The sequence below is a fragment of the Vombatus ursinus genome, unplaced genomic scaffold (assembly GCF_900497805.2).
Source record: "Vombatus ursinus unplaced genomic scaffold, bare-nosed wombat genome assembly UNPS02011916.1, whole genome shotgun sequence".
In the NCBI taxonomy this organism is placed as follows: Eukaryota; Metazoa; Chordata; class Mammalia; order Diprotodontia; family Vombatidae; genus Vombatus; species Vombatus ursinus.
Genome location: NW_020951694.1, coordinates 3,682,312 through 3,701,847, shown reverse-complemented (window position 1 = coordinate 3,701,847; position 19,536 = coordinate 3,682,312). Strand labels below are relative to the sequence as shown.

The following is a 19,536-nucleotide window of genomic DNA, read 5'->3' as shown; positions in this document are numbered from 1 at the left end:
TAACCACTTGTCAAATACGATGTTGAAGGGATTCTTGTTCAGGTATGGGTTTGACTATATGTCCTTGGAGGTCTATTTCAAAATAGATTCTGAGAGGATCAGAAGGCAGGTCTTTGCTTTATCTTTGTTAGAATCTCTTTAAGGAACTAGGCATTTGGAATGACTTTAAGAGTTCCTCTTTAAGGAACTCAGCATTTGGATTGACCATTGCATCTTTGTTTAGTGCCTTCTTAGTTTTTCATGACTGACTGGCTTGACTTGCAGATCTTTATAGTGAAGGTTATAACATATGAGGTGGGATTGCTTACTTACTGGATAAAACTGTTAAGGTTCAAGTTCTCTAGGACAAATAGCACAGTACTTCTTGTGTTGTGTAATGAAATGAAAAAGATTAATTAAACCCTTATTACATATCCAGTGCAAAAGTTAGACAATTCTTATCCTCAAGAAGTTTAAATTCTAATTGATGAGATAACGTATATAGGAGAATGTTGACTGGGGTTTGAGAAGTTACAGGGATGTTGAGTGGAGCCATAGGAGAGTCAATCAGTAATCCTGGGATGCCTTCTAAGAAGTATTATTGATTTGTCTTAGTATGACTAGGGCTACCTGGATAGAATGGGCCATATGGGTTTATGCTCAGTCACTCCTAGCTTGACCCGAAGAGTGAGAGCCCCTTGGGTATGGTTTTTGGAGGTCCATAAAATGTAGCATCAGGACACATGTCAGGAATATGGCTGGAGTGGATCATTGGAGATACTGAAATCAGATAACACTCCATCTTCTCACTTCTACCTTGAAAACATTTGAATTCATTGACCCAAAGAACACCGGAACTAGAAAGGAGCTCATCTAGGCCAATCTCAGTTTATGAATGTGAATTCAACTCATTTGAACAAAATGTCTTCTTGTGAGCCAGCTTCATGTAAGGCACTGTGATGAACAACGCTTGACCACCCCTGTAGAAAAGGCTATCTTCTCTGGGACAGAATATGTTTATTCTGAACCTGCAGAGGAATTGGTACCATGGACAAGTCATCTCATTTCTCTGAATCTGAGCACATAGGATCACAGATCTGGAGCTGGAAGAGACCTCAGGGTCCATTTGTCCCAAACTCTTTATTCTACAGATGATGAAACTGAGGGACCTTAAAGGTAGTTAAGTACTTGTGCAGCAAAAAGAATTCAGGCTCTGAGTTCGGATCCTGACTCTGACATTTACTGGTTGTGTGATCTTTCTCCTCTATAAAATGAGGGAATTGGATCTGGGAAGCAATGTATTGCAGTGGAATTACTGGATTTGAAGTCACATGACCTAAGTTTGAGCTCCAGCTCTTACACGTAAGACCTTTGTGACCCTGGGAAAGTCACAGCTTTCATGAACCTCAATTTCCTTATGAAGATAATAACTTATAATATCTTAGCTTAGTTTTATTGTGAGGAAAGCACTGTATAAACTTTTAAAGTGCTATATAAATGTCTATCATCTGCATCATAGGATTTAGAGCTGAAGGGGACTTTTGAGATGTTGTTGTTTATGAGGCTCAGAGAGATTAAGCAGCTTGTGATAGGTACTAAGTAGCAGAGTACAATTTGAACTCAAGTTCTCTTCCTCCAAATCCAGTGCCCCTTTTTTCCCATTGGGCCACATGCCAGTGATGGTGATGATGATGATCTTTTACTTCTGCAATTCCCATGATTCCAAGCTGAGTAACAGAAGCTCCTTCTTCCAGCATTTTAAGTGCACATAGTAGATATTCTATAGCATTCTACTTGGCATATAGGAGATATTCAATAAATCCTAGTTGATTAATTCCCTGAAAAGAGTGGCAGTTCTACCCCCTGAGTACTAAAGTAACTTGTGGAGTGTACCAAAGGGATTTTCGTCCAGGGGTTATACTCACTGTGCCAAGTGAACCATTGAGATCCTTTGTCCCTTTGGGTTCAAGTATCCTCTTGTGGGATGTGGTCTGAGAAAAGGCTATTTTACAAAATACAACAAATTTGGAAAAATAATATTGAAATAAGAGGCATTTTAGCATAGTGGATAAAGGGATGGCCTCAGAGTCAGTAAGATATGGGTTCAAGTAATAACTCTGCCACATACGGGCTATGGGATCCTTGGTAGGTAACTTCTCAGTGCCCCCAGGTATCTCTAAGACGCTGTTTTAACAGAGATGCTAATCTTCATCAGTAGAAGAAATTTCCCCTGGGAGCTCCCTACACCAATAAATTTACAGATCTGGTTTAAAAAAAAAAAAAGATATGTCTGTATCTACATACACATACTTACACTCACGCACACACTCACAGGAACAAATGGAGTAGAAAATAAAACAGTCAATTCCTTCCCTTCTCATTTTAAAGATCAGGGGCAGAGTTGATAGTCTGAAAGATTTCCTTATCCCCAAGTATATAAATACTATCTACCAATGTTTCTGATTGGTAATACACAGGCTTGGTATTTGTTCTGAAATAGATCCACCTGAGACTAGCTAGGTAGACCTTTGAGAAATTGCCATGAGACAGTTGCACAAAAGACTCACTGTGATACAGTTACACAATCTAGATAAAAGATTCATATGTTTTGGATACAAAATTGACAAATGATGAAAACCACACCCAAACTTGCACAGCTATGAGTACAAAACTAGAGTAGAAAAATGGGAATTGTACCATCAAATGTGCACTCCTTCAAGAAAGCAGTAGAAGGGCTAAGAGCCAGATTTAGTCTAGTCAAAATTCAGTCTGCTATTGCAAAGGCTATATTTTCTTGCTTTCCTCTCCCTCCCCCAATCCCCTTTCAGACCTCCTCCCTCCCCGCCCTCTGTTCATATATACACACACATTACACTTACAGGTTATGGAAACCATCTGTCTTGACCTGTGCTTTCCTTGTCAGCTACAGAATAAGGACAATAAGAATGTGGTTAACTAGGTCATGAAAGCCTAGAATGTTAGAGCTGGAAGGGAGCTTAGAGTTCATGCAGACCAACCCCCTCATTTTCATAAGAGGAAACTGAGACCAGGAAGGAGGATAACAGTTGCCCAGGGTCACACAGCTAGAATCAGGACTAGAACCCTGGTGTTCTGACCTCATTTTAGGTTATTTACCTCATTGCATTGTTCCTGCACACTTCTGTTGTCTTCCTATCTGCCTTTGCAGAGTAAGAGGGGTAAGAAGAGCTGGATTCATTTGTTTTTGTTCTTCATTAGCAACTGTTGTCAAAGTGGAGGGAAGGGAGGATGTTGGTATGATGGTTGCTATTAAGTTGATGAATTATCTTATGGGCTTCAGTTGTTCATTCTTTCCCTTTCCTTTTAGTGTGGAGAAGTGAACTGATTATACTGTAAAGACCAGGGTGCATGTGATCTGTGACATGGGATTTTTAAAAATATCAAATCTTCTTCATTGCATCTCTTTTTTTCCTTTTCTTTCCTCCAGTAGAAGGTATTTGTTATCTTCTAATATAGATTATGAGCTACTTGTGCTCTTGTCCTTTCCTGGTACAGGGCACAGCAAAAAAGACTTTGAATTAATTATAAATGAATAAAAAGATTGTTAAAATATTTGCCTTATGATCTAATGGAAAACCTGAGGTCTGAAGTTCTCACCAAATCCACTGTTTTTTTTTGTTGTTGTTGTTATTTGGTGTTTTTTTTTTTGTTTGTTTTGTTTTGTTTTTTAAATTTTCACTCTGGAGGTAGGTTCACATGTCATCATTGTCCTTTACTCATCTAGAGCTTGGAGATTAATCAATATAGTCAGCTATGTAAATTAATTGACTCCTTCCCACCTGGTGCCATGGCCCATTTCTAACAAGACTGTGACGTGTCATCCATCCTCCTGCTTTGAATGGCCAGCTCTTCCCAATGACTACATCCCACCTGAGTTTGGGTGCTCATTAGCAACATTTTCTAGTGTTTGTGTGCTTCTTTCTACACTGCCCATCATCAAACACCCTTTTTTTGTGACCTGAAAAGAAGCAAAAGTCTTGACACTCCATTTTCTAAGCACTTTCCTCCTTCCCCAATAAAAGCTACTGCCTCCCTTCCACAAAGGCTGAAATCCAGATGTGTCCACTGACCCCTGAGCTGCAGATTGCATACTAATCTTTATGTTTTAATCAGTCTTTTTAAGGCTTTTGGTGTTTTCCGTCTGCATTCACTGCACTTGGGAAATGTCCATCAGGACTCATTACTGGTACCCTCACAGAGCAGCCATCAGGCAGATATTGCTCTCTGAGCCATATGGCAAGGTCTGGCCCCAGCTGCCTGGCTTTCTCTGCTGGCTTCCAATACTGAACTCTCTCTGGAGGAGGTCCCTATCCATGGACCTGTCTGGTTCAAAGCAGAAAAGGATATTTCACTCTAAACAAGTACAATTCCTAGATGAAACATTTTTCAGGAAGCCACAGACTAATTTATACTTTACTTTCCCCAAGCATTTCAGTCTCCAGAATTTTCCTGAAGCCCCTGCTTGTTCTGTGTTTACCTTCTCATCTGCCCTGAAGAACAGTAATGTTGTGGTGTCCCCCTAATCAGAGCCCCAAAATTCAGACTCCTGGAATTTTCAAGGGAAACTTATTTCTCACAGAATTTACAACTGAAAAGAACCACAAAACTCATCTTCCTCATTTTATAGTTGGGGAAGCAGATCCTGAGAAGTTAAATGACTTGTTCAAAGTCACAGAAGTCATAAATGGCAGATGAAACATTTGAATCCAGGTCCACTGGCCCCTCTGCATTATTCTGTCTTGATCATTCTACTTCTTGGAAAGTTTATGTTAAGGTTACCTTTGATCAAGATCCATCAGACATAGCACTTAGGTATTTTCTCCCAAAGGACCAAAATTAAAGTGACTTTTCCAAGATAGGATGGGAAAGGATCATAGGATTATAGATTTAGAACTGGAAGAGATCTCAGAAATCATCTAGTCCAATCCTCTCATGTTCCAAGTGAAGAAAGTACTAGAGAGATAAAGTCGCTTGCCTGAGGTCACAAAGTTTGTGAGTGGCAGGGTTGAGGTACAAACCTGAGTTCTCAGAATCCAAATCCAACACACTGTCCATTGTACCGTACTGATCCCCCAAGGCAAGGCCTGTGACAAAGCCATTCTCTATTTCCCCTACTTTAACCTCTTATCCTTCTAGACATAATGGAGAGATGTGGGCTGGACAGGAATATGATTTGGTCGATTTTGAGATATTTGAATGCAAGATTCAAAGAGGAGTCATTAATTGGTCATTGTTGATGTAGAAGACTCCAGGAATCTTCCTATAACTCTACTCTGTTCAACATTTCTGTCAAAGTTTCAGATGAAGGTATGGATGTTGTTTGTCCTTCATTCTCAGAGGATAAATGACACCAGGAGGGTGATGTCTTTACTTGCAAGTGAATTGGATTTAAGTGAGGTAGAGCTGTGCAAAGTCACCAGCCTCACTCTCTCCTCCAGAATCATCAGAGTCCAGTGGCAAGACGTAGGTTGGGATGACTGGCAGTGGCTCCGGATGCAGTGGGAGACCTTGGCCTTTTTAAGACAAGGTCTTTTCGAGGTCTCAGTTTTGTTTGAGGCAACACTGGACAAGTCACTTAATGTTTGTCGGTCTCAGTTTCATCATCTGAAGATAATAACACTTGTTGCTCAGAGTCATTGTGAAGATAAAACGAGATAATATTTGTTAAACACTTTGCAAACCTTAATATATTATATAAATGCTTTTACTATTAATTTGGCATAGTGGTATAGTGATAAAATGGTGGTATAGTGTTATTTGGTGGTATAGTGACTAGATGCCTGGATTTAGAGTCAGGAAGACATGAGTTCAGACTGTGTCTTAAATAATTATTAGCTGTGTGACCCCGGGCAAGTCACTTAAACTCTCTTAGCCTCAATTTCCTCACCTGTACAATGAGGGTAATGATAGCACCTACCTCATAGAGGTCATCATGAGGGTCAAATGTAAAATGCTCTGCAAATTTTAAAGCACTATATAATGTTAGCTATTTTAGGACAGATTTTATTTCACCTGAATAGGAATGCAAACAGGCAGGTCAATTCCCTTTGTCTCTCCAGTGCATGTTTGTCTTCCCCAGGGAACCAATATGGTCCTTCAGACTTATAGTGCTGTCTTGGGTGGTGGTGTGCTTGAAAGAATTGAGAGTGACTATAAGTCGAATACCACCCATATGGTGAGTCCCCTCTCCCCTTTCCCTCCATTTTCTAGGGGCCTTTATATTTGTTTCAGTTGTATGGTGCCACTATAGGACTGAGATTCCCTAAATCAGAGAAGGAACTTGGGTTGGCTAGAAAGGTGATTCCTCTCCCCCTACTCTGCATAGTCCACATCCCTCATAGTACCAATGAAGGTGAATACCATATTTATTTCTCTTCATCATGGTTTTATGCTTCAGTATCCCTGAGTACTAGTTCTTACAATTCCTGGGGTGAACCAAGCCCATGGTTTGGTACAGAAACTCTTCCACTTGGTCTATAAACTCCTCTGTCACTTCAGTGCTGCCATTCCTGAGGCCTAGTTGTGCAGGTTAATCTTTAGAGAACCTTATATGTGTCTTTGTGTAGCCCCTCTGTCTTACCTCTTCACTTTCCAGGTCTGTGCCTTTGTGTCTCTGTCTCACTTTTAAGTCAAGCCCAAGGGCATAGTACAGGTATGTGATTTAGTTGTGGACTTGAATTGGTATTAGAACAAAGTGAGTTCCAAGTTTGTCAAAAAACTGCCCTGTTGCTGGGAATTTCAGACCTTCCTCAGGAGATAAAAGAAGGAGGAAGGAGTCCTCCTAAGACATGACTGGACACAACTGCCACAGGGCCTCCCAGAAAAACATGACAAAACAAAGAACCTTAACACCATAAAGTCATACAAAATTATATAGTCCAACGACTTCACTATGTAGATAAAGAATGGAGGCCAAGAGAGGTCAAGTAACTTGTCCAAGGATGCACAGTAACTGGCCATGATTGCATCTCATGGTGTTTGGGAGGGACCTGATGTTCTCATTGTCTAGGGGCTTGATTCATAAAAGACAAAAGAAGATGATCCCGGTACTATCTTCTTCTCTCAAGAAGCTTGGAGTTGTCCATTTCTGTAGGCCTTCAGTGGGAAGGGTTTCATAACTAATTAGAAAAATTACTGAAAGATAAATCCTGATATACACTGGGGTGGGGAGTGGCATTGGAACAGTAAAATAATCCATCAAAAAGTACTTACTGAACTCTTCATTTTGGGTCACATACAGTAAAATCTAAAGTCGTCATTTTCAGTAAAATTTATTTGTGAAGCACCCACATGGGCATGATGCTATAACAACTAGGCAGTGCTTATATTTCTTCCCCTCTTAGCCTGAACACTAAAATAATCCATAATAATGAAGACAGAGACAAGGTAGGCAGCCACCTTTCTAGTAACTGTATGTCCAAAACAGCATGTATAGAAATGAGATCATAAAATATTATAGGTCCCAAGGACCACAGAGAAGTAGTGGTAAAGTCAGGACTAGATACAAATTTTCTCATGTCAGTCTCTGCTTCCTTCCATTGCCTTTCTAAATGGTTCATTAAATGTGAGATCAAACTCTATGAATGCCTTGGCCTCTTTTTAAGGAGCAGACTCCAGACTGCCAATGGGAATTCCTCTCATCTCTCCTACATTTGTCTTTGACCCCTGAGGTTTCTAGAGCTGTGCCTTCCCTGCCAGCCCAAAGCAGGAATATTCTGGAATAAGGAAGCTTAGCCACTGTTTGGAACTGTTCCAGTCAGCTGAACTGACAAGAAACCCACTCACACTTGGTTCTCAGGGACCTTGGACTTCTGTTCTCACCTTTTTTTCTCTCTTTCTTCCTATCCTCCTTCTTCTTTCTCTCTCTTTCTCTTTTTCCTGTTCTTTTTATGATGTTGTGGTTTAAAAAAGAAGGTGTCATTGTTTTTCATGGCCAGATGTTACCTGGTTGTTGCAAATGGTGGTGACTTGCTGTGGAAAGGATTCAATGTGTTATGAAAAGGATTCAATTTCTCTTGAAAAAAAAAAAATAGTCAACTTCCAAAGGGGAGAAAAAGTCACTGAGCATGTTTGCTGTGCTAGAAATAGTTTTCATTGGGACCAGTCTGTTAAAAAAAAAAGTTTGGAGCGGAGGAAGAACACTACATCTTCTAAAAGCATACTACCATCTTCATACGGCCACTTTCTTTTGTGCCCAAGAGAGGTCTTGTCTTACCCTGGTCCACATTCCATGCCTTTCAGCCCAAGCTACACTATGCTTGAGTCAATGGGTCGGAGGTGAAGGGTATTATGGGGAGTACTAAGGCTCTCACAGCTTCTGATTGTATCACCTTTTTCCTTCCCAGAGGCATTATTGTATTTAGCATATATGGTTCTTGTCCTCTCTCCCTTGTTCCCTTTTCTGAGGCTTATGGTTCTCCACAATAAGCCTGTTCATCTTTTGGCCTTTTTTGAGATTCAGGCACTGACAGCTGCCCACTTGCAATGGGAAGTCCTGTGAGCATCTGGTCTTTACTCTCATTAATAGCAGCTTTTGTTGTTGTTGTTGTTGTTGATTTGTCAAATAGAGGCAGCAGTACCACAAGGTCAGGATGGTTTGGGGCTGAGCTGTCCTTAATTCTCATCCCTTTTTTGACCAAAAGCATACATTGGCATAGAAGGCAGGCTGGTGTCAGATGAAAAGGCATGGCCTCATTAAAGCCACACTAACCAATGGAATTTACTAGCGGAGTGTGAGCACCACATAAAACAGTGTGCCCATCGTCGGGTTAGGTGTACTGTTCAGACCTATTGTACTCCTAAATTTACCGGAATTACTAACAGTAAGCAGCATTTAGTGTTGAATAATAATGAGCTGCTCCTGCTAACAGAGAGAATTTTTTAAATTGTCAGACTGGTGAAGAGGAAGTCCATGGGTGTAGGAGTTAAGAAACCTGCATTCTAATCCTGGCTTTTTCATCAACTAGCTGTGCAACCTTGGACAAGCTATTCCACATGTCTGGGCTTTACTTTACCAACTATAAAATGGCTGTGATAATACTTGACTTAGCCTAAATCATAGAACAGTATAAGTGAAAGACCTTTGAACAATAAGAAGGGGTATCCAAATTCAGGATGTCGTTATTACTTTATAAGCAATCTGATTCAAATGTTCAAACAAACACTTTTACTATAATTTCTACAGTTAAAATCCATTCAAAGAGTACAGATTTATTGTCATAGATGGCACCGTTCCAGTCATATAGACATACCAGAAAGATAAATGCCCAGTAGTGGAATAGACATACTTCTAACACTGCCAGGAAGAAGTAGACTTTAAATCATGTTAAACTGATTAATAATAATTCTGGAAATTTGTATTCTTCCTCCTCCCTGTCAGTCCATTCTCAATAATCCATGCTAATGGAAAGGGAATAATCATATCAATAATCAAGAATAATAGATAGTTGGGATGACTTTATTATGCTTGGATTGGAAATATGTGATAGTTTTTGGCAGCACATTTATCATTCTAATCATATTTTGATGATCTAATAATATTATAATTTATTGCGCACTAAGGGCCAGGCATGAAAGAAAGCCTTAGGGATTAAAACTCGATCATGCTCAAGTGGGACTTGATTGAAGAGATGGAAGCGAAGAGAAGGTACCCCCAACCTACATCTTGGTGAAGATGGAAGTTCCGTGGGTATTACACATTGCACAGGTTTTCTAGATTTTCTCAATGTATCAATCAATTATGCTGCCTTATTTTTTTTCCTCTCAAAAAACCTCACTATTTGTCATATTGTTCTTAGGAAAAAAGAAAGGGAGGCATATGTGGGATACTGTGGTGATATAAGAAACAAAACATCAATAAAAATCTTTTTTTAAAATTTTATCATACCAAAGGATTGATTTAGGAGAAAAGGATAAATATTCTCCATAATGGGTTCGAAAATAAGTGAGCCTGTCCTTTCAATGAATCCATTCATTGATTGTGAGTCAATAAATTCAATGAGGATTTATCAAGCACTTAACTTGAGCACAACATTCTGTTAGGGGGTTTGGTTAGATAAAAAGTTTAGATAGTGATAGTGTCCCTGCCCTCACGGTGATTGTATAGTCTAATGGGGAGAGGGGAAAAAGACAGAAGCATATTATTCAGGACCTACTATATGCCAGGCACTATGCTAAGCACTTAACAAGTATTATTTCGTTTGATCCTCACAACAACCCTATGACATAGATGCTATTGTTATTCTCATTTTACAGGTGAAGAAAATGAGACAGGTTTAACCCAGCTAGCAAATATCTATGGTCAAATTTGAACTTAAGACTTTTTTGACTCTAGGGCAGTTGCTCTATTCACTGTACCTCCTAGCTGCCTGTCCAGGAGTTCTTAACTTTTTTTGGTCATTAACCCTTTTAACAGTATGACATTAGGCAGAATAATGTTTTTAAATGCATAAAACAAAATACATGGGATTAAAAAGGAAATCAATTATACAAAACTATAGTTATCAAAATATTTTTTCAAATAAGTTCACAGACCTCAGAGTAAGAACCCTTGGTCTTACATGAGGATATGATATCTAGATATAGATATATAGATATATATGCATACATATAAATAACTGTAATACAAAATCACATGTGATAAGTTTATCAGAGTGTTAAAAACAGAATAACCTGTGATTTTTGAGGCAAGAGAAAGGACTTTATTTAAAGATTAAAATGGCAGGGGGTAGTAATCAGACCAGTTTTCCTAGAGGCTCAAGGCCTCATGAAGTCATTCTTAGCCGACAAGCCAGTTCCCTTCACTTACCCTTGCTTTCTTCTTTTGTAAAATATATCTGATAGGACCCCCAGACAGTTGATAAAGGCCCCTTCTAAGTTTAACATTCTTTGAAATCTATAAATGAAAGTGGATAATAGTCTTCCAGAATAGGGAATGAATTGAATATTCGTCAAATATACACCTATGTATTCAAATACTACTTGACTCAGTTGCATGCTCTTCCTAGAGAAATAAATTGCAGGAATATGTTGGCAGAAAGGGAAAAAAAGAAGGTAGTTGTCAACAGACCACTGGTTCCTTTTCTTTTGCCAATATCCTGAGACTTTGTATGAGGACTATGGATTGGATATTTCAAAGGGCTTGTGGAAAAATAGCTTGAAGATGTAGAGGCAGAGGATCATAGGAAGCATATAATGGATAATTTTGATTATGAGAAAATAAAAAGGTTTTTCCACAAACAAACTGGTGCAATCAAAATTAGAAGGAAAGGAGGAAATTGGGAAAGAATTCATAAGGCAAGTTTCTTTGATAATGGCCTCATTTCTCAAATATTGCAAACTGAGTCAAATTTATTAAAATAAGAGTCATTCTCCAGCTTAACCAAAATAGTTAAAGAATATGAACAGCAGTTTTCAGACAAAGAAACCAAAGCTATTTATAGACATATGAAAATGTTCTAAATCACTGTTGATTAAAGAAATTAAAATTAAAACAACTCTGAGGTACCACCTCACACATATCAGATTGGCTAATATGACATAAAAGGAAAATGACAGATGCTAGAGGGAATGTGGAAAAGCAGGGATACTTATGCACTATTGATAGAGTTGTGAACTGGTATAATCATTCTGGAGAACAATTTGAAACTATGCCCAAAGGGCTATAAAACTGTGCATACAAACTCTTTGATCTGTATTCCAGAGATACCAAAGAAAAAAGGAAAAGGATACGTGTACAAAAATATTTATAGCAGCTCTATTTGTGGTGGCAAAGAATTGGAAATTGAGGGGATACTCATCAATTGGAGAGTAGCTGAACAAGTTGTGGTATATGATTGTGATGGGAAATTTTTGTGTTATAAGAAATGATGAGAGAGATGGTTCCAGAAAAACCCAGAAAGACCTATATGGATTGATGCCGAGTGAAATGAGTGGAGCCAGATCATTGTACTCACTAACAGCAATATTGTAACAATGACCAATTGTGAAAGATTTAGCTACTCTGATCCATGCAGTGACCTAAGACAATTCCAAAGGATTCGTGATGAAAAATGCTATCTGTCTCTAAAGAATTGATAAATGCTAAGTGCAGATTGAAGTATAATTTTTCATTTTCTTTTTCTTGCCTTTTTTGGGTAACGTGGCTAATATTGAAATATGTTTGTATGACTTCACACGTATAATTGATATCATATCGCTTGCCTTTTCAATGGTTTGAGAAGGAATGGAAGGGAGGGAGGGAATTTGGAACTCAAAACTTAAAAAAAAATGTTAAAAATAAACAACTTTTAGGGGCAGCGAGGTGGCACAGTGGAGAGAGTTCCAGACTTGGAGTCCAGAGGACAGGAGTTCAAATCCAACCTCAGGCACTTGACACTTACTAGTTATGTAACCCTGAGCAAGTCACTTAACCCCGATTGCCTCACCAAAATAATAATAATAATAATAATAACTTTTAAAAATAGAAATAAGGGGGAAAAAAGAAAAGAAAGTGGAAAGGCAATATGTCAGAGAACCAGAAAGAATCTTCCTCATAGTCAGGAAGGTCTGGGTTTAAGTCTTGCTTCTGTCACGTCTTATGGGATAACCATTGGCACTTAATTCACTTAATTTCTTAGTACCATAGGTAATACTTAATACTATAAATTAATGATAAGATTGGTAGAGGGGCTTGGGAGTTCCCTAAACTGAATCATAGATCCAGACCAAAAAAATAAAGTGCATGCTGAAAGCAGAGGGAGATAATGGTTTTCAAGTGGCCCAAGTTTGAGTTTAGCCACTCTCAGAAAACTCAGATTTAAAGGGACCCATCTGTCCTGAAAAAGATTCTGTCTATAACATACCTAGCAAGTGGTCATCTGGCCTTTCCTTGAAGGTCTCTAGTGAAGAGGCACCAACTGCCTCCTGAGGCAGCGCATTCCACTTTTGATAACACTAATTGTTAGTAAGTTGCTTTAAATCAAACCTAAATTTGCCTCATTCGTTTTCTTAATTTTGCCCCATAGGACCAAACCTTCTCAGTTAATATCAAACTATCAGTGACAACTCCTTGCATTTGGCCATTTACACAGTTCCATGTTGGGCATCATACTATCTTCTAGCCCATAAGTTCTCATCCAGATTAATAGTATGAAAGACTTTGCCAGATGTGTTACTAATATTTAGGTAAACCATAGCTGCAGTGTTCCCTTTGCCTACTTGCCTAGGAACCCTGTCAGAAAAGGAAGCTAGATAAGTTAGTCATGAGTTCTGATTTTAATGAAGCCATGCTGATTCTTGGTGATCCTTGATTCCTTTTCAGAGATTCATTAATAATCCCTTTAATAATACATTCTTAGATCTTGACAGGAATTAACCTCATTGGTCTGTAGTTTTCAGGCTCCATTCTGTTTTCTTTTTTTATATTGGGGATACCATTTGTTCTTCTCCACTTATGAGGTCTTTTTCCATCCTCCATGATCTTTTAAAGATTACAGAAAGTGGCTGAACAATCACATTTGCCAGTTCTTTCAGAACTTTTGGACCTGGTGACTTAAATGCATCAAGGGCAGCTAGGTAATTCGTTACTATCTAATCTTCCTATTTATCTTGGGTATCAACTTCCTGTGATCTATTTTTGTTCTATCATTTCTGTTCTCAGAACTCATTCTCCCTAGTAGGGGAAAAAAAGGAAAGTTCTGCCTTCTCTGTGTTGCCTATTTTCTGCATTTTGGATATAATCCCCAACAGAACTGAGACAGCTTTTCAATAGGCAACATCCATATCTGGGAAGAGCAAGAGAAACCTTCACTTGAGAATAGCTAAGGGAGATTTCTGCTACTAGTTTAGAGCCAGTAAAATAGGAAGCAGGTACTGTCATCTCGCAGTTCAATTCAGCAAATATTCACTGAACAACTACTATTCTGGGAAGGCACTCTCAGAAACTCCTTACTTAGACACAAATCTCTGTGTCTAGGGCTCCCTCTGTGCCAGCCAGCACCTGAGTAGGCAAGGGACAAGAATATGGGAAATATTTGCATTCCCCAGCAGTCACATCCACTTACTTCTGGAAGAAGGGTTCCTAACTTTTTTTGTGTCATGGGCCCCTTTTGGCAGTCTGTTGAAACCCTATTTCATGATAGAGTTTTTAAATGCCTAAAATAACACAAATAGGATTATAAAGGGAATGATTTATTTTTAAATAAAATGATAAAAATATTTTTAAAAAGCAAATACATGTATCCCATGTTGAGATCCCCTTATTTAGAAAAAAAGTGAAAAAGCCCTATCATTGTTGGAAATGTCCTTACTATTTGGGGTTCAGTTTTGCTTGAGCCCTTCTTTCTCCCCATTTCTATTTTCTTTCCCATCATTTCCCACTCCTTTTCTTGTCTTTCAATCTTCCCTACCACCTGCCTTCCACCGAGTTTGGAAGGAAAGTGTTGATCTGGTTAGTCTCTCAGCCCGTAGTCATATTTTTAATATTCCTGCTTGCTCCCCTTCAATTTGGAATAGAAATAAATGACAGTTTATAAGAATTACCTGACAAAGGCCAAGGGTAATTTCTTATCTGTCAAACAAAAAATTCAGAAAGATTGCCTTCCACATTTACCTTATTAATTGGAAATTTTAAAAAATGATATTTGCTAATATTTCATAGGTCTGAATTTCAAAGACTGGTCCTCAAGTCAGGAAGCTTCTTAAGCTTCATTCCTTAAATGCAAGTTGCTGCCACCAGGTATATGGAGATGCCTGGGTGCTTTATGAATTGTATTGTTAGGCTTTCCATAAATGTGTAACTAGTAAAAGTTGATAACTTGACTTTTTAGTTCAGTTAAGCCTTTTTCAAAAATGGAGCTCCTTATTAATAGTTACACATGAAAATCAATAGCTAATCACATTTGAAAACATTAATACCATAAGAATAAGATTTAAGGAAATATAAGCACCTCGGTGGTTTGCTAACTAACCCATAATTATTCTCAAACACAATTAAATCTAATCTGCTTTAGGTCTAAGGCTTGAATAGAAAACACATTTCTAATTCACCCAAAATCCTTTTTTGAAGTCAGAAGCCCTCTGGCTTTGGAGCTTCAAGGCAACTTGATCTCCAAAGCCCTAGATGGTGACTTTTCTTCTGCTTCTGATTTATGTAAAGCCAGGGCATGGGGGTGGGGGATCTGGGGGAAGGGAGTTTTAACTGTTTGGATATTACTTATCAAGACCTTTCATAGTTCCTGCCAATTGCCCTGCTTCCTATCTCTTACAGCAAAGCAAAGAAGAGAAAGAAAGTCACAGCAGTCAAATATGGTTTGCATGAAAACCTTATGATGGCCCTTTTCCAGTGAGAAAGAAGGTCCAGAGCTTCCTTGCTATCACTGAGCATCCTTTCCTCCCATGTGAACAGTAACTTGCTTAGCACTTAGCACATAATTGGAGCTTAATATATGTGAATTGGTTGATTATTGATTGGTCAATCATCATTTGGTTGATGATTGATTTATCTTCAGAGTTGGTTCTTTATTAAGACCTACAGTTTTTATAGCCTGTTATCTGACATAGGTTCTTCTAAACATTTACTTATTAAAATCAAAACCCTTAATAGAACATAATTTTAAGGAATACATTGAGATAGACATTGAGATAGCCCCTTATCTTTTGGTACCTACACCACTCTACTCCTCACCATGTTATAGGGTTGTAGGTGGTATTTTAGCCATTTCCTGATATAACTGGATTCAGGTCAGATTCTTATCCCAGTCTGTCCCCACCATCTTAATTTTTCTGTTTCCATTCATTCTAGATACAGCACATGCCCAGGAAGGCTCAGAAATTATCAGGACTGGTAGAATACCATGTGTTGTTACAATATCATTCCTCCAGAAAATTAGCCAGCCTTAAGAACTCCCAGTGTTGCTGGGGAAAGCATTTCCTTACTTTTAATCTGGCGTTAAGGAGGTGAAACCAGTCAGAAATTTTAAAGGCCGGTACCTTCAAGTAGGCATGTCTTTGTCCAAGGTTCTAGGATTTTTGTAAACATCCATCTGGAAGTTGGCAAGCATCATGCAGTGATATTTCTGGAAGAAATTGCCGTCTCCAGGATCTACTTGTGATTTCTGCTTTTGTGGTTAAGGCTTTCAGGAAGCTAAGTGTTGAAGCCGTAAATGATTGGATTTATCCTGGTAAAAGAAGAAGTATAGAAGCAAACTTTAAAGCTGGAATAGACTTCAAAGGTCATGTAGTCCAATCCTCTCATTTTGTCATTGGGGAAACTGAGGTCTGAAGAGATTAAGTGACTCATGCAAGGTAACACATGGAGTGACATAGATGGCATTTAAACCCAAGTCTCCCAACTTCAGGGATAGCACCCATTTTAATATATCATAGTCCCTCGTCTCCATCCCATTTACCAAATTATGTAATAAACAAAACTGGGTGATGTCAAATTAGCTCTGCTACTAATTCACCAGGTTACCTTCAGCAGGTTGTGTCTCTTCTTTGTGCATCAGTTTCCTTCCCCTTTAAAATGAAAGAGTTGGGCTAGGTGATCTCTAAGGTTTCTAACAGCTTTGACATTATAATTTTCTAATTTTTATGACTGCTACCCTGAAAGCCATTGTTCCTTCAGAAAGAGAAAGTGGTGTAATAATGATAACTAGTACTTAAATTCATTAAGGTTTGCAAAATGCTTTACATGTGCCATTTTCTTAGATCGTCTCTATTTCACAATTTTACAGAGAAGGTAGGTGAGGCAGAGAAAGGTTAAATGACTCTCCTAGGGTCACACAGCTAGTAAGTATCTGACTAGATACTCAACAAGTATTATGAGTAGAACCCCAGTCTTCCTGAATAAGAGTATTGTATTTGGAGACACAGGATCTGGGTTTGAATTCCAACTCTGATACTTAGTACCTTTGTCACCTTGAGCAAATCACATAGGCTCTGTGGGTCTCAGTTTCCTTCTGTATAATATGACATGGTTGAACTAGATAATAAGGTCCCTTTCAACTCTAAATCCTATGATTCCCAATTCCTACTTTAATTATGGCTCTTACACTATCCCTGAGAAACAGTAGGGTATAGTGGATAGTCAGTCAACAAATTAAGCACTTAATATGTGCTAGGCACTATGCTAAACACTGGAGATATAAAGAAAGGCAAAAACTTGGTTACTACCAACAAGGAGATCCCGTTCTAATGGGGGAGACAACATGCATTTAACTATATACATACAAAATATAAACAATATAAATAGAAAGTAATCCCAGAGGGAAGACCCTAGAACTGGGAAGACTGGGAAAGACCTGTTGTAGAAGATGGGATTCAAGTTGAGTCTTGAAGCCAGAGAAGCAAAGAAATGAGGAAGGAGAGTATTCCAGGTATGGGAAGACATTAAGTGAAAAGTGGTAGTCTGGAGAAGCGTCGTATTTGAGGAACGGTAAATAAGCCAATGTACCTAGATGATAGACTCTATGTCAGATACAGAGTAAATGGAAGAGAGTAAAGCATAAGAAGTCTAGAAGTTGAAAGGTGCCAGGGATATTATGAAAGGCTTTAAATGTCAAACAAAAAATTTTATATCTGAGACTAGAGGTAATTGGGAGCCCCTAGAATTTATTTGGGGGGATGGGGATGGAGTTTGTGAAATAATCAGACCTGCACTTTAGGAAAAATCAATTTGGCGGCTGATTGGAGGGATATATTGGAGTGGGGAGAGGCTTGAGGCAAGGAGAACCACCAAAAGGCTATTATGATAGTTCAGGAATGAGGTAATAAAGGCCCTGCACCAGAGTGGTAGCAGAGTGAGTGGAAAGAAGGGGATGTTGTTAAGGTAAAAATCAACATGAGTTGACAGAAGATTAGATATATGTGGTGAATTTGAGTGAGGAGTTCAGGAATGACACTGAGGTTTTGAGCCTGGGTGACTAGAAAGATGATGGTCTCCTTGGTAGTTATGGGAAAATTGGGAAGAAAAGAGGATTTGAGAAGGAATATTGTAAGTTTAGTTTTGGAAGTGTTGAGTTTCAGATGCCTGCAGGACATCCAGTGTGAGAGGTCCACATGACAGATATGAGACTAAAACTCAGGAGAGATATTCGGGTTGGACATATAAATTTGGCAATCATCTGCTTAGAAATGATAATTGAACCTATGAAAGCTGATGAGATCAACAAGCAAGAGAGTTTGGAGGGAGTAGAGAAGAGGGCTCGTGACAGAATCTTGGAGGATATTCCTCTGGTTAGTGAGCAGACCTGGATAGAACTTTGGACTTGGAGTAAGGAAGACTCGGGTTTTGATCTTGCCTGAGATACTTACTAGTTGTGTGTTTCTGGGTGAGTCACTCAGCCTCTCTGGGCCTTGGTTTCCTCATCTGTATATAAAATGAGGGTAGTGGGCTCAATGACCTCTAAGGTTTCTTCCCACTTTAAATTTATGATCCTATGATGTGATGATTTGTTCCTATGACTGCACCTCAGACAGATTGGTCAGAGAGTTAGGTGGAACCCACACAGCCTTTCCCCTTACCAGCACCCTCAGATCATATGGATAACTGATACCCTATCTCCTGCCCAGTTATCTTCCTCCCCAAAGTCACTTTGTGTCTGTTAAACTCGTGTCAACCATCTAGGGAATTAAGGATGGACTAAAGGGTAAGAAATATGCAGAGAATATAAAAATCCCAGAGTTACTTGATAGGAATTCATATGTAACAGAAAATGTTTTTCCCCCAAAATTTTCTTCTCCACTTAATTAGGAAATTTTGGTTCTATTCATGAAAATGTATTTGAATTATGGGATTTCCCTTACAGATTACAGGAAGATCCCCCAACGTATGTGGAAATGTCATCACATTTTTGTACTTTGGTTTTAATTTCCCAGATCTAGGAGTTTTGCTGCATAACACACCAAGATCCTTACAGGATAATAAGCATGGCCCTTCCTACTTGCCCCTAAGATGGGTGGGAAGAGGGGTTGCTTGGTTCTTTTCTATGGGAAAGAGATATTTATTGGGATTGTCCCTATTGATGTTGACTCTTCACTTTTCCTTTTTCTCTGACACTGTCATGTGTTTTCCCCCCACAGCATGCGATTGCCACCCTGTGGGTGCAGCTGGCAAGACCTGTAATCAAACCACAGGTCAATGTCCTTGCAAAGATGGCGTGACTGGCATCACGTGCAATAGATGTGCCAAAGGTTACCAGCAAAGCCGATCTCCCATTGCCCCCTGCATAAGTAAGTGGAATCATCTTTTTTGAAGTCTGTAACAATAGTAGATTTTATTTGTAAATATCCTTGTAAGACTTATCTGACTTCCTAATAGATTTAGCAGCTATTAACACTGATGTGTGCATGCTCAATCAAAAGGTTTGTTTTTTTTTTAACCTCAGTTATATTGCTTTGTGTCTAATTAGACTAGAACATGTGTAATTCAGTAGGAACCAGCATATTGGACATATTTATTTGCCACAGGGGTTAGGTTATGTGAGTGCAACCTAAGACCCAATGAATCAAATGATGAAATAACTATAATTTGTTCAA

At 38.8% G+C, this 19,536-nt stretch overlaps 1 protein-coding gene across 1 annotated transcript in view; it reads left to right on the top strand.

The window, feature by feature from the left end:
• NTN1 (netrin 1) overlaps nt 1-19,536 on the top strand; it is a 400,398-nt gene that overhangs the window by 246,034 nt on the left and 134,828 nt on the right. The window contains exon 4 of the mRNA XM_027857194.1: nt 19,081-19,230. Coding sequence (XP_027712995.1) covers nt 19,081-19,230 — 150 coding nt within the window. The remainder of the gene's footprint in view (nt 1-19,080; nt 19,231-19,536) is intronic.